Source organism: Grampus griseus (genome assembly GCF_964374135.1).
Source record: "Grampus griseus genome assembly, chromosome: 1".
NCBI classification, from domain to species: Eukaryota; Metazoa; Chordata; class Mammalia; order Artiodactyla; family Delphinidae; genus Grampus; species Grampus griseus.
The window spans coordinates 139,104,785-139,115,980 of NC_139017.1; the positions used below are offsets into that span (position 1 = coordinate 139,104,785).

General features: G+C 59.9%; 1 protein-coding gene across 2 annotated transcripts in view; it reads left to right on the forward strand.

The window, feature by feature from the left end:
• SLC1A7 (solute carrier family 1 member 7) overlaps positions 1 to 8,927 on the forward strand; it is a gene marked incomplete at both ends in the record, with an annotated part of 46,184 nt that extends 37,257 nt beyond the window's left edge. Inside the window, 6 exons of one of the 2 annotated variants that reach the window (XM_082657814.1) lie at positions 3,497 to 3,596; positions 4,305 to 4,538; positions 6,488 to 6,682; positions 7,457 to 7,591; positions 8,020 to 8,122; positions 8,709 to 8,927. In XM_082657814.1, coding sequence (XP_082513940.1) covers positions 3,497 to 3,596; positions 4,305 to 4,538; positions 6,488 to 6,682; positions 7,457 to 7,591; positions 8,020 to 8,122; positions 8,709 to 8,927 — 986 coding nt within the window. Of the gene's footprint in view, positions 1 to 3,496; positions 3,597 to 4,304; positions 4,539 to 6,487; positions 6,683 to 7,456; positions 7,592 to 8,019; positions 8,123 to 8,689 lie in introns of both variants that reach the window. The other variant, XM_082657815.1, reaches the window with a different exon arrangement.
• Positions 8,928 to 11,196: the final 2,269 nt, after the last annotated feature.

An 11,196-nucleotide genomic window follows, 5' to 3' on the forward strand; every position in this document is an offset into this window, starting at 1 on the left:
AGCCTGGAGTCTCCCCATCTTCCAGGTGGTTCCTTCCTTTCCTTTCCAAGGGAGTGGCTCATGTCCCCATTCCATTGGGGGGGGGGGCAGGAGGTATCCCCAGCCGGAGCTGGTGTTCCTCACTCGGAATTCCCCATCCCTGGGTGCTGTTTACCTCCAGGGGTGTCGGCCCTCCCTATGAGAAGAGCATGCCTCTAGCCCCGTCCCAGCGGCTGTTTATTTAAAGCCCTCATTCCTCCCCTCCGCCCTCAACCACGGGGCCTTCTCTCTGCAGACCTGTCTGTGCCATTTCTTGGGGCCGCCTGACCACACCCTTCCCTTTGTTACTCTTCTCTGGGTCCCCAAGGCCCACCACAGGCTACTTACCAGAAAGCTGGTAATGCTTAACTTGCACAGGCCCCTTTTGGGGCCTGTACCTTTTTTCCTTTTTTTAATTTTGTATTCTTTTTCTTGAAGAGGTCCACAAACTGTGTAAGCTTCAGATCCCACAAAACCTCTGGCTACGCCCCTGCCTGTGCACCCATGGCCACCCCCACCAACGTACGCATACAACCTTCTCCCTCCTTTGGAGCCTAGGAAGTCCTAACCCCTCCACAGCAATCTAGCTTGTCCTCGTCCTTTTAGGCCAGCCCAGGGGTCATCACGAGTCTCACTATAAAATCACATCAGCCCCCCGTCGCCCCAGCCCCAGACCTGGGAGGGCCTCTCTGGCTTCCGACTCCTCTGCAGGGCTTTCTTCTCAGTGGAAGGCCTCCCCATCCTCCTGGATTCTCAGCCAAGGAAACTGGGGGTCACTTGCTAGCCCGCCTTCTGCCTCAGCCCACATCCACATCCAGTCAGGCCTGCCCCTGAAATCTCTCTGCAGTCTGTGCATTTACCTTCGGCGCACTGCCCCAGCCAAGGCCGTCGTCATCTCTTACCTGGTTTCTGCAAATGCCGCCTCAAGAATTCCGTATCCCGGTGTGTCCTCCTCACGGGGTCACTGAGTCTCCACGTGAAGCCTCCACAGGCTCCACTGTACTCCAAGAGGGGTCCAAACACCGCGCGCGGCCCGCACAGCCTGCAAGCTCCGGCCAGGCTGCCCCCTCTCGTCCTGCTCACTTCCCCCCGCCGCGCTGCCTGCCAGTTCCTGGAAGGCGCCTCCCGGGCCCTTCCCACCTCCCTCAGCCTGGCCGTTCCTGCCCCTCCCTCTCCCCTGCACCTTTCTCATCCTTGAGGGGCCTCTGCATAAGCATCCCGTCCTGGGGAAAGTCTACCTGGCCCCCCAGTCAGGTGCGCTGTGTTACTCACATGTTTGACCCAGTGCAGTTATGTAATTGTTTGTGTGACTGTTTCACGGCTGCACGGCAGCTGTGTACGCTCCATGTATGCGGAGACAGGGCTTGTTCTCCATTTAGCCCCATAGCCTCCACGGGACTGGCTGGAACAGGTGCTCAGTAAAATCTTCCAGAGAGGGCTTCCCCGGTGGCGCAGTGGTTGAGAGTCCGCCTGCCGATGCAGCGGACACGGGTTCGTGCCGCAGTCCGGGAAGATCCCACATGCCGCGGAGCGGCTGGGCCCGTGAGCCATGGCCGCTGAACCTGCACGTCCGGAGCCTGTTGCTCCGCAACGGAAGAGGCCACAACAGTGAGAGGCCCGCATACCGCAAAAAAAAAAAAAAAAAATCTTCCAGAGAGACGGGTAGATGGATGGATGGATGAATGATAAGGGGTAATGGAGCACTTATCGTCGTGGTCAAAAGGCCAGGCGGGCACACAGAGGAGCCAGGACCTCAGAGACCCAAGTGTGTGAGGAGACAGTGTTTGGAAGCATCCTCAGTCCATCTGATAATCTGTCCCCAATCCTGGACTTTCCTCCTCCTCCCAGCCATCGCCTCTCTCTTAGGGGTGGGAACACACTAAAAGGACATCTATTGGCAGAGCTAAAGAAACCTTTGAGACCCTTCAACTCGCTGTTTGCTGAGCACATGCAACTGTCCACGTGTCAGTGTGTATTTGTTGTGTGTGCCCAGCTATAGCTGCACCCACATCTGTGTGCCCACATCTGAGCGTGAGCGAGCACATTTGCACGGCTGCTCCCCTCACCGCAACCCCCTTCCCCATTTCCTCCCTGGTGCTGGGATGTGGCTGCTGCTAAGGTGTCATTGGCCCTGCCTGTCGGAGGAAGCCCACTGCCACCCCCTGCGTCCCATGCACACTAGCACCTAGCCAGCCGGAGCCCATGGATGCCCCAGAGAGCCTGATGAGGAACAGGAAGAGCCGAGAAGGGACAGAGCCAGCAGAAAACCTGGCTCTGAGCTCAGTCAGGCTTCCGTGGGCCAGATGCCCAGGGCTGGGCCCAGTGTCATCCGCATGTCTGGCCTCTCCTACCCACCCCGGCAGGGCGCCACCGCTCCGCATAACCCGTGGTAGCTGCTCCCCAGACAGCGTGGGTTCGGCTTCATGGGCAGGGAAAGAGCTCTTCTCTGGAGTCCCACAGACCAGGGTTCAAATCCTGCCCCTCCCCAGCTGAGTCAGTGGATGTGCCTCTCGGACACAGTGACGGTAAGCTCCATGAGGGCAGTCACAGGGTGTGATTTGCTCTCCAGTTTTGTGTCCCCAGAGGGAGAGCAGTCACTTGTCACTGTTCCAGGAGTGGCCTCACCGTGCTCACCTGCACGAGCTCACCCCACAGAATAGCACACTTGTGAAAGCTTCCTGAGTGAAGGAGAGCCCAGAACCCCAAGGGGAGGGGAACAGGGGCTCCGGAAAAGGCTTTATCATTCATTCATTTGTTCATTCATACGTTCATTCATCCATCCAATGATGAGTTGCCTTCATAGGGTTCACCTTCTACTGGAGAAGACAGAAAAAAACACCAGACGACTGTTGTAATAAGTGATATGAAGGGATCAGAAAGAAGTGAAATAGAGGGGAGTAGGTGGGGAGTCTGCCAGGGCAGTGGGAGCGGGTCTCCAGCCAGGCCAGAGCTTCAGGCATCGGGTACCATGCGGGCAAAGGCCCCACCACAGTCAAGAGCTTGATGTAGTCTAGAAACGTGAAGAAGGCCGCGACGCAGGAGCACAGCGAGGAAGGGAAAGCAGGGCCTGACGGAGGCGGGAGTTGTGAACGGGGTCGGATCAAGTGGGGCCTGAAGCGGGGGGTGTGGGAGTGCTGGTTGTGCCGTGTGTGCAGGGAAGCCGGTCGGGGGTGCTGGCAGGGAGCATTTCTGTCTTTAGAACATGGTACTTGCTGCTGGGTAGAGCGGGGTGACGGAGGAGGAAGAGATGAGAGCCCTGTGGGGAGGCCACAGCCTGCTCCAGCGGGGAGGAGAGGGGCGGTGCGAGGGAAGCGCTGGGGCGTCAGAGGCAGCTGGGCAGTCGGCTAAGCGCCGAGATCTGCGTGTGCCTGTGGTCTGTCCCTGCCTGGCCACCAGCCCGTGTTGGCACACGTAGGCATCATGCACATCTGCCGCCGTCTGCGGCGTCTGTGATATGCTGTGTCCCTGCCCCCCGCAGGCATCATGCTGGGCCGTATGGGTGACAGCGGGGCCCCCCTGGTCAGCTTCTGCCAGTGCCTCAATGAGTCCGTCATGAAGATCGTGGCAGTGGCTGTGTGGTAAGCCTCGTCGTAGGGGTGCGGGGGGCTTCTCTTCTACCCACTCCACCCCCTTCCAGCTCTGCCCTGGGCAGCTGGAGGGACACTGTGGTCCCGTAGGAGGGAGCAGAAGGCTGCCCGGGAGGCTGCGTTCCCCTGGATCCCCCCAGCCCTGACTAGGCCGGGTTCCAGCCCTGGGCCTGCCACTTCTGGCTCCATCAGGCCCACTGGCGGCAAGCTAAGAGCTAATAAACCTGGCCCTGTGCTCTTGGCCTCAGTTTCCCCATCACCTGGGGACTCATCAGCTCAGTCTTTGGAGAAAGGAAACACTGGAAGTGACAACCAGCTGCCCCTTCTTGGTTCAGAGTTCAGACCTTAGGAATCTTCTAATTTAACCTTGCACAGTCAGATGGGGAAAGGCAGAGGCCTGCCAAGGTCACCCCCAGAGGCTGTGGCATTGCTGGGCTGAAACGTGGGCTTGCAGAGGGCAGGGGAGCTCCTCAAAGGCCTGGACGGAGGAAGGCAGAGCGGCAGGAGGCTGTGCATCGCTGGGCTGGTTGAGGTGGCATTCGTTTCACCACGTGCCAGGCACCTGGGCACACAGTCTCATTCTGTCCTCACAGGGGCCCCGGGAGGCTTAGAAGGGTGAGGCTAGGCAGTGATGCAGTGCCAGGGCCTCCCAGGACCTTTGTGTGCCCGGCACTGAGCCGGCTGCCCCGCCCACCCCAGGTACTTCCCCTTTGGCATCGTGTTCCTCATCGCTGGCAAGATCCTGGAGATGGACAACCCCACGACCGTGGGAAAGAAGCTGGGCTTCTACGCTGTCACCGTGGTGTGCGGGCTGGTGGTGCACGGCCTCTTCATCCTGCCCCTGCTTTACTTCTTCATCACCAAAAAGAACCCCATCGTCTTCATCCGCGGCATTCTCCAGGCCCTGCTCATCGCGCTGGCCACCTCCTCCAGGTAGCCCTGGGCAGCGGGCAGGATGGGGGAGGAGACCATGGCTGAATGCTGTCCTTCTGTCCAGCCATCATTTGTCCATAGCCATAGAACCACGGAAAGTGTCAGCATGACCTGCTTCACAAACTTGGGAGACGCTCCGGTAACAAGACGTATTCTTAAAATGTAACGCTTGAGGCACTACCTGCCCAAACGGCAGAAAACCCTCCCCCACCTGCCCACATACCCCGGGTTCACTCAGTCCACACGGGGCTCGGCTTCCACGCAACGGCGGCAGGGGGAGCTGGAGAGTGCTGAGTCTGCAGTCGCTATCGCTCTTGCCTTGCGCTGCCACGTGGTGCTTCTGTGGAAGTCAGGCCCTGTGCTGTTTAGGGACCTTGCCTGTCTACCGTCACTGGGACAGCCTGGCAAGTTGCCCCGTCACAACCTTGGCGGTGTCTCCAGACAGTGGGAACTTGCCTCGTGGTTCCATCACCCACTAGCTGTGTGGCTGTGGGCCAGTCACCTGACCTCCCTGGTGACCTCCCCGTCAGTTTCCTCGGATACAGACTGAGAATCATTGTAGCCTCTGCCACATAGGGTTACTGGGGGATTAATGGAGATAACCCACTAAGGCCGGCCTGGGCTTGATGAAGCAGCACCTGCCCTCAAAGATCCCAGACCAAAGCGAGTGCAGGAGACCCAGGGAGGTAGTGTCATGCAAACTTGGCTATTGAGCAAGGGGTGGGGTAGGGGAAAGGAGGTGGTCACATACTGGGCATCTAACCCTGTGAAGAAAGGGTGGTTCTCCCCACAGCAAATGTCCAAGCTCCGCATGGAAGAAGTCACCCGAACTTGAGCCCATGTCTCTGGCACCAAAGGCCTGGCTCTTCCCTGCATCCCTTACTGCCTTCTCTTCCCTGGGCCTCAGCTTCCCAATCTGTAAAATGGGAATGAGGGCCACCACAGACCTCCTTCCCTGGCAGCCACATGGCCCGCCCTTGGCAGCAGAAGCACCTCATACAGGACTCAGGAGGAGCAGAAGCCCAGTGAGGAGAAGCCCTAGAAGCCTTGTCCAGGAACCCTCACCCAGGGCCGAGGGAGGAGGTGAGAGGGAAAGACGAAGCCCCAAGCAGCTGCTGGCCCCCGTGACAGAGCCGGCAGCCCTTGCCATTTCCTGTTGGCAGGAACAACGGCCTCGGGCCCAGCATGCCTGGGGCCCATGAGGGGCTCTGGCAGGTGCCAGTGGGCTTCCCAGGCGATGGCCTGTGGTAGAGGAAGGGCTCTGGGGCCACGCTAACCCGAGTTTCAGTCCCAACACCGCCACTGGGAGCTCAGTAACAACACAGCTGCAACGTGAGCAGTGGCTACCACTGGTTGAGCGCCTACAGTATGCAGACGCTGTCCTGAGGGCCCACTCGTTAATCCTAATAGCTCCGTAATGTATGGACTGCTTGGGACAAGGAAACTACGGCACACGCAGGTTAAGGAGGTGCCCGGGCCACTGGGCTAGTGGGAGGCCGGAATCTGAAGCCAGCGGTCCCGCCAGAGCCCTGCTTTTGACTGACCTCTTCATCCGCACTTGGCACAGTCGTGCGACACAGGGTCAGCCCCTCCTCCCCTCTGGGCTTCAGTTTTTTCACCTGTAAAAGGGACTTAAAACCCCTCCCTCCCAGGAAGCCATGAGGATGTATAAAGCACAGTGCCCGGCGCATAGTAGGAGCTCGGCTGGTGGTAACTCCCTTCCTGACCCGTGTGTATGGGGGTCTCTGAGGCCCTGGGCCTGGGCAAGTCTGGCCATGTGACCATTTTCAAAGCCCCTTCAGCCTGTTCTCCCCCTACCCCAGATGGGCCAACTGCCTGGCGGGGCAGGGAGGGCGGGGAGAGCTTCTGTCACTTGTCAGCGGACAACCTGGGGGCCCTGCCCATCCTGGAGGAGAGTGATGAGCAGACGCTGGCCCCTCTGCCCACAGCTCAGCCACACTGCCAATCACCTTCAAGTGCCTGCTGGAGAACAACCACATCGACCGGCGCATTGCCCGTTTCGTGCTGCCCGTGGGCGCCACCATAAACATGGACGGCACTGCACTCTACGAGGCTGTGGCCGCCATCTTCATTGCCCAGGTCAACAACTATGATCTGGACTTCGGCCAGATCATCACCATCAGGTGCACCCCCGACACCCTGCACCCAGTGTGGATTGGGGCGGGGGGTACTCTGGAACAGCCTTCAGGAGTCTTGAGCTCCCAGATCTCATGGAGTCTCTGAGGCCCAGAGAGGGCAAGGGGCTTATTCCAGGCCACACAGCAAGCCAGTGCTGGGGCTGAAACGTGACCTGGCCTCGTGACTCGGGGCACCAGGCTCCTTCCCCAGCGCTGCCCTGCAGAGGGGAGCTCTGAGCAGGCTGGGAAGCTTGGGGCCAGAGGAGGGCCTGCAGTCTGGACATGCAGAGCAGGGGAGGGTGATGCAGGCAGGCACAGGGTAAGCAGAGGCCAGGGGCAGGATTGAGGGATGGTGGAAGAGTTGCTGGTGTGGCTAGAGCTGAGGGAAGGGTGCTAGGGTGAGGGGCAGAGGCCAAGGGGAAAGCCTCACATGCCACCCTAAGGGTACAAGTCTGACCCTGGGGACCCAGTCCTAGAGGGAGGCTGGGCAGAGCTGTGCCAGTGGACAATCAGAATCTGTGGGCAGCTTGCTGGAAACCTACAGAGACAGTGGCTCCAGACACAGGGTTTTCCACAAACTCCTCAGGAGGTTCTGCTGAGGCCAGGGATGGGGGCCTCTGGGACCACAGGACCTTAAGCAGAGACATGCCTCCCACCCAGGGAACTCCCTGATGTGGCATTCCTAACAATTCCTGCTCCACGTGCTGTTCCCAGAGGCCCAGGGATTTTGGCCTCCTCCTTGGGTCCAGGGCCCAGCAATGCTCCCTGCCCCTCCTGCAGCATCACAGCCACCGCAGCCAGCATCGGGGCAGCTGGCATCCCCCAGGCCGGGCTCGTCACCATGGTCATCGTGCTCACCTCCGTGGGACTTCCCACTGATGACATCACCCTCATCATCGCTGTCGACTGGGCTCTGTGAGTGGGGTTCGCCCCACCCACCCCTATGCCTTGGGTGGTAGGCACTCGGGGTGGGCTGGGGAACTGCCGTGGTTTGGCACAGTGGGTACTCGCTGACACTGGCCCAGCTGCATTATTTGCGGGGCCCAGTTTTCAAAAATGAAAATGTGGGATCCCTTGTTCGAAAATTATAAAGAATTTCAAGAGGGTGGGAGCAGAGCATTAGCCCGAGTCCGGGCCCTTCTGCACACTGACCCTGAGCCACTGCACAGTCACATGCCTACAAAGCCGGCCCTGCATCACCCACTTCAGCATCACCGGGGGGGGGGGGGCTGGGAGGACCAGGAAGGCGCCCATCCTGTGGGTGCTGCTGGGGTGAGCACTGTCCTCCCCCAGCTCCCCTCACAGCAGAGGGCCTGCCGCTCACGCCCACCTTGGCCCACCAGGGACCGTTTCCGCACCATGATTAACGTGCTGGGTGATGCACTGGCCGCCGGGATCATGGCTCATGTCTGCCGGAAGGACTTCACTCAGGACACGGGCACTGAGGTGAGAATGGTGCCTCCCTCCCAGCCGGGCTGCCCAAAGACCGGGGGTGGAGCCAGGTGGGGTGGGCAAGGCAGCACATCGGCCACCCAGCTGGGCAGCCCTCACCTGATTCCTCCATGCCTTGTTCTCATCGTGGGCACCCGGGTGACAGATTCTTCTAACAGCAAATTGCTGAGCACCCACTGTGGCCAGCACTGATCCAGACACAGGAGCAGCAGTGGTGAACACAGTCAGTGCCCTCAGGGGGCAGTGCCCACAGCAATGCCAGCGTTCACACGTCTGCTGGGGCTCCTTCAGTAACCACGTGTAGCAGGCTGCCCCACTCCATGGGGAGGACGCTGAGGCCAGGCAGGGGAGCCGCCCATTCCCGCACTGGACCCCGTGGGCCAGGTGCCCTCCTCTACTAAGACAGTCCCAGGAGAAGGCAGGAACTGGAGCCCAGAGAGTCCCTGTGACCTATCAAGATCCCCCAGCACGTCTGTAGGAAACCCAGTCGGGTTGTTCCCAGCCCTTTGCTCCTTCAGTCCTCCCTACTGCCTAACCCCAGTCTTGCCTGCTGCTGCCAAGACCTGTTTCCCCTCACCAGAAACTGCCGCCCTGCGAGACCAGCCCAGTGAGCCTCCAGGAGATCGTGGCGACCCAGCAGAACGGCTGTGTGAAGAGCGTGGCTGAGGCCTCAGAGCTGACCCTGGGCCCCACCTGTCCCCACCACGTCCCCATCCAGGTAGAGCAGGATGAGGAGCCGGCTGCCGCCAGCCTGGACCACTGCACCATTGAGATCAGTGAGCTTGAGACCAACGTCTGAGCCTGCGGAGCTGTAGGGGCTGGGGGAGGCCTCCGTGATCAGGGTCCAAGGGCAGAATCTCAACTCACGACCTTCCTGAGCACAGGACCAGGCTCACACTACCTTCCCCCCACCTTGAGAGTCCGGAATGAGATCCACTGGACGGAAAGTGGAGTTTCAGAAAGGGGAAAGACTGCATGTGGGAGCCCCGGCTAGAGAGTTACAGGCAGGCGTAGCCCAAGCCCCGCCTGTAACATTTCCATCGTGTTGACCTGTGAGGGCGGCAGGCAGGGGTACGGTCCCCACTTTCTGGAACACAGAGTTGAGGCTCTGAGAGCTGAAAACAGTTGCCCCAGGTCTCAGAGCAAATAATGTCAGGGCCAGGACTCTAGTTCAAGGCTTTTAAGCCTCGGCCCCTCCCTCCCGGAGGATAGGGTTGCCTGCAAGGCCAGATGCCAAGAGAGAGGCTCCACCCCTTCCCAGGAGCCCCAAAGCCACCACTGCTTTCAATTTATGAAGACATAGCAATGTCCTGGTTCTGCCCCAGCTGTGTCCCAGCCCAGGCCAGCCCCCACCCTGCCCCGTAACACGTGGTCTCAAACAAACTGCTCTCCCCAAGGATGGGCCCAGCCTAAGGCCAAGACCGCTGCCTTCCGTGTGCCACGTGACCTGTGTGTATGGGGGCCCATCCTGTCTCCTGTCCTACCAGTCATCTCTCACAAAGCTCACCCAATGTGGAGACGAGGATGTCTTCATCAGAGCCACAGGGCCCTTAGAAACACCAGGGCTAGCCTCCCACTGAACAGGTGGGCTGGCCGGGACTGGGGAGGCAGACTCACCTGGGATGCTTTAGTCAAGCTACCCATGTGGCCCTGGGGTCAGCACTCCCGCAAAGCCCGTGTGATGAAGTGGAGTTAGGTTTTCTATTCCCTTCGGTGTTTGCAAATTCGGTGATGACTAAATAAAGGTATTTTCTTTTTCAACCTTGTGGGCCTAGCGACCATACTCTGGCCAGCATTTCTTTATTGGGTTAATACAGGCAGTCAAAGAGCAGACTGGCCTGTCTGGGCAGCCAGAGGACAGACAGGGCTGTCCAGGAAGCTAGAATGTCAACAGCCTTGTCCGTGTAGCTGAAGTGTAGACAGCTCTGCCTGGGCCACCAGCGTGTGGACAGGCCTGCCTGGGCCGCCAGCGTGCAAATGAGCCCATCCTGGTGGCTGGAGTGGGGACAGGCCTGCCTGAGCCGTCACATGCAGGAGGTAGAGTGCAAACCAGGCTGCCCAGGGGCCTGTCTGGACAGCCACAGTGTGGACAGACCACTCTGCCCGCAGCCTGGGCTCTGCTCTGCAGGCAGGGCCCTGAGGTCGGCCCTCACAAAAGAAACCCATTTCCTCAGCCAGCCTGGCTCCTTTCAGCGAACGCTTTGCTTTAAGAAGGGGATGTGCCCAAGAAGTTTCCGGACTCTCCCTCCGTCGTTCTCCTCAGCCCCACGGTGCCTCCAGGAGGCTCGCAGGGGACACAGAAGAGCCCTGGCCACACGGCCTGCTCTGGATGTACTCTGGGGAGAAGATGCAGCCCCAGGGTCTTGCACTGTGGAGCCCCGGAGACACTGAAGCTGGGGGAGGGGAGGGCCCTTCCAGGGTCACTCCGAGAATCAGGAGGGTGCCTGCCTCCCAGCCCCCACTCCTGAACTACTTCCATCCTCCTCCCAGGGCCATAGTCTGAGGAGCCCAGGAAGGGCCCCCGGCTCCCCCTCCCACTGCAGGGCTGAGGGCTGTAGTATCCACCATGGGAGCGTCTTTCCTTCCTTAAGGCCCAATCACCTAGGAGAGGTCAGACGTCAAGCTATCCTAACTCCCCACATGGTGTGGCCTGGCTTATTGGCCCCCTCCCTGTGTCACATCTCTAAGGCCCTTCGAGCAATGGTATCCGCTCCACACGAGGCAGGAACCTGCTCTTTACTGGGCTTGACAGGAGCATGCTTACACACCTGCAGTCGTGAGGGGCCACTACTTGCTGGGCATCTCATCCACTGTGGGGCAGCTCTGCCCGTCAGGGGTTCTTCTTTGCTCTAAGCCGGGTACGGCCTTCTGATCCAGCTCTGGCCCTGCTGGCGGTGGTGGTGCACTGGGCATGTCTGCAACCTCTTCCCTGGGCAGGTCTGCAGAGACCAGAGCCCCAGCCCCCAGACCTGCCTCCAGCCCCCAGACCTGCCTCCAGCCCCTTTCCCACTCCAGCATCCTCTATGGGACAGAGCCATCAGGAATGCCCACTCAGTGCACAGGAGCCC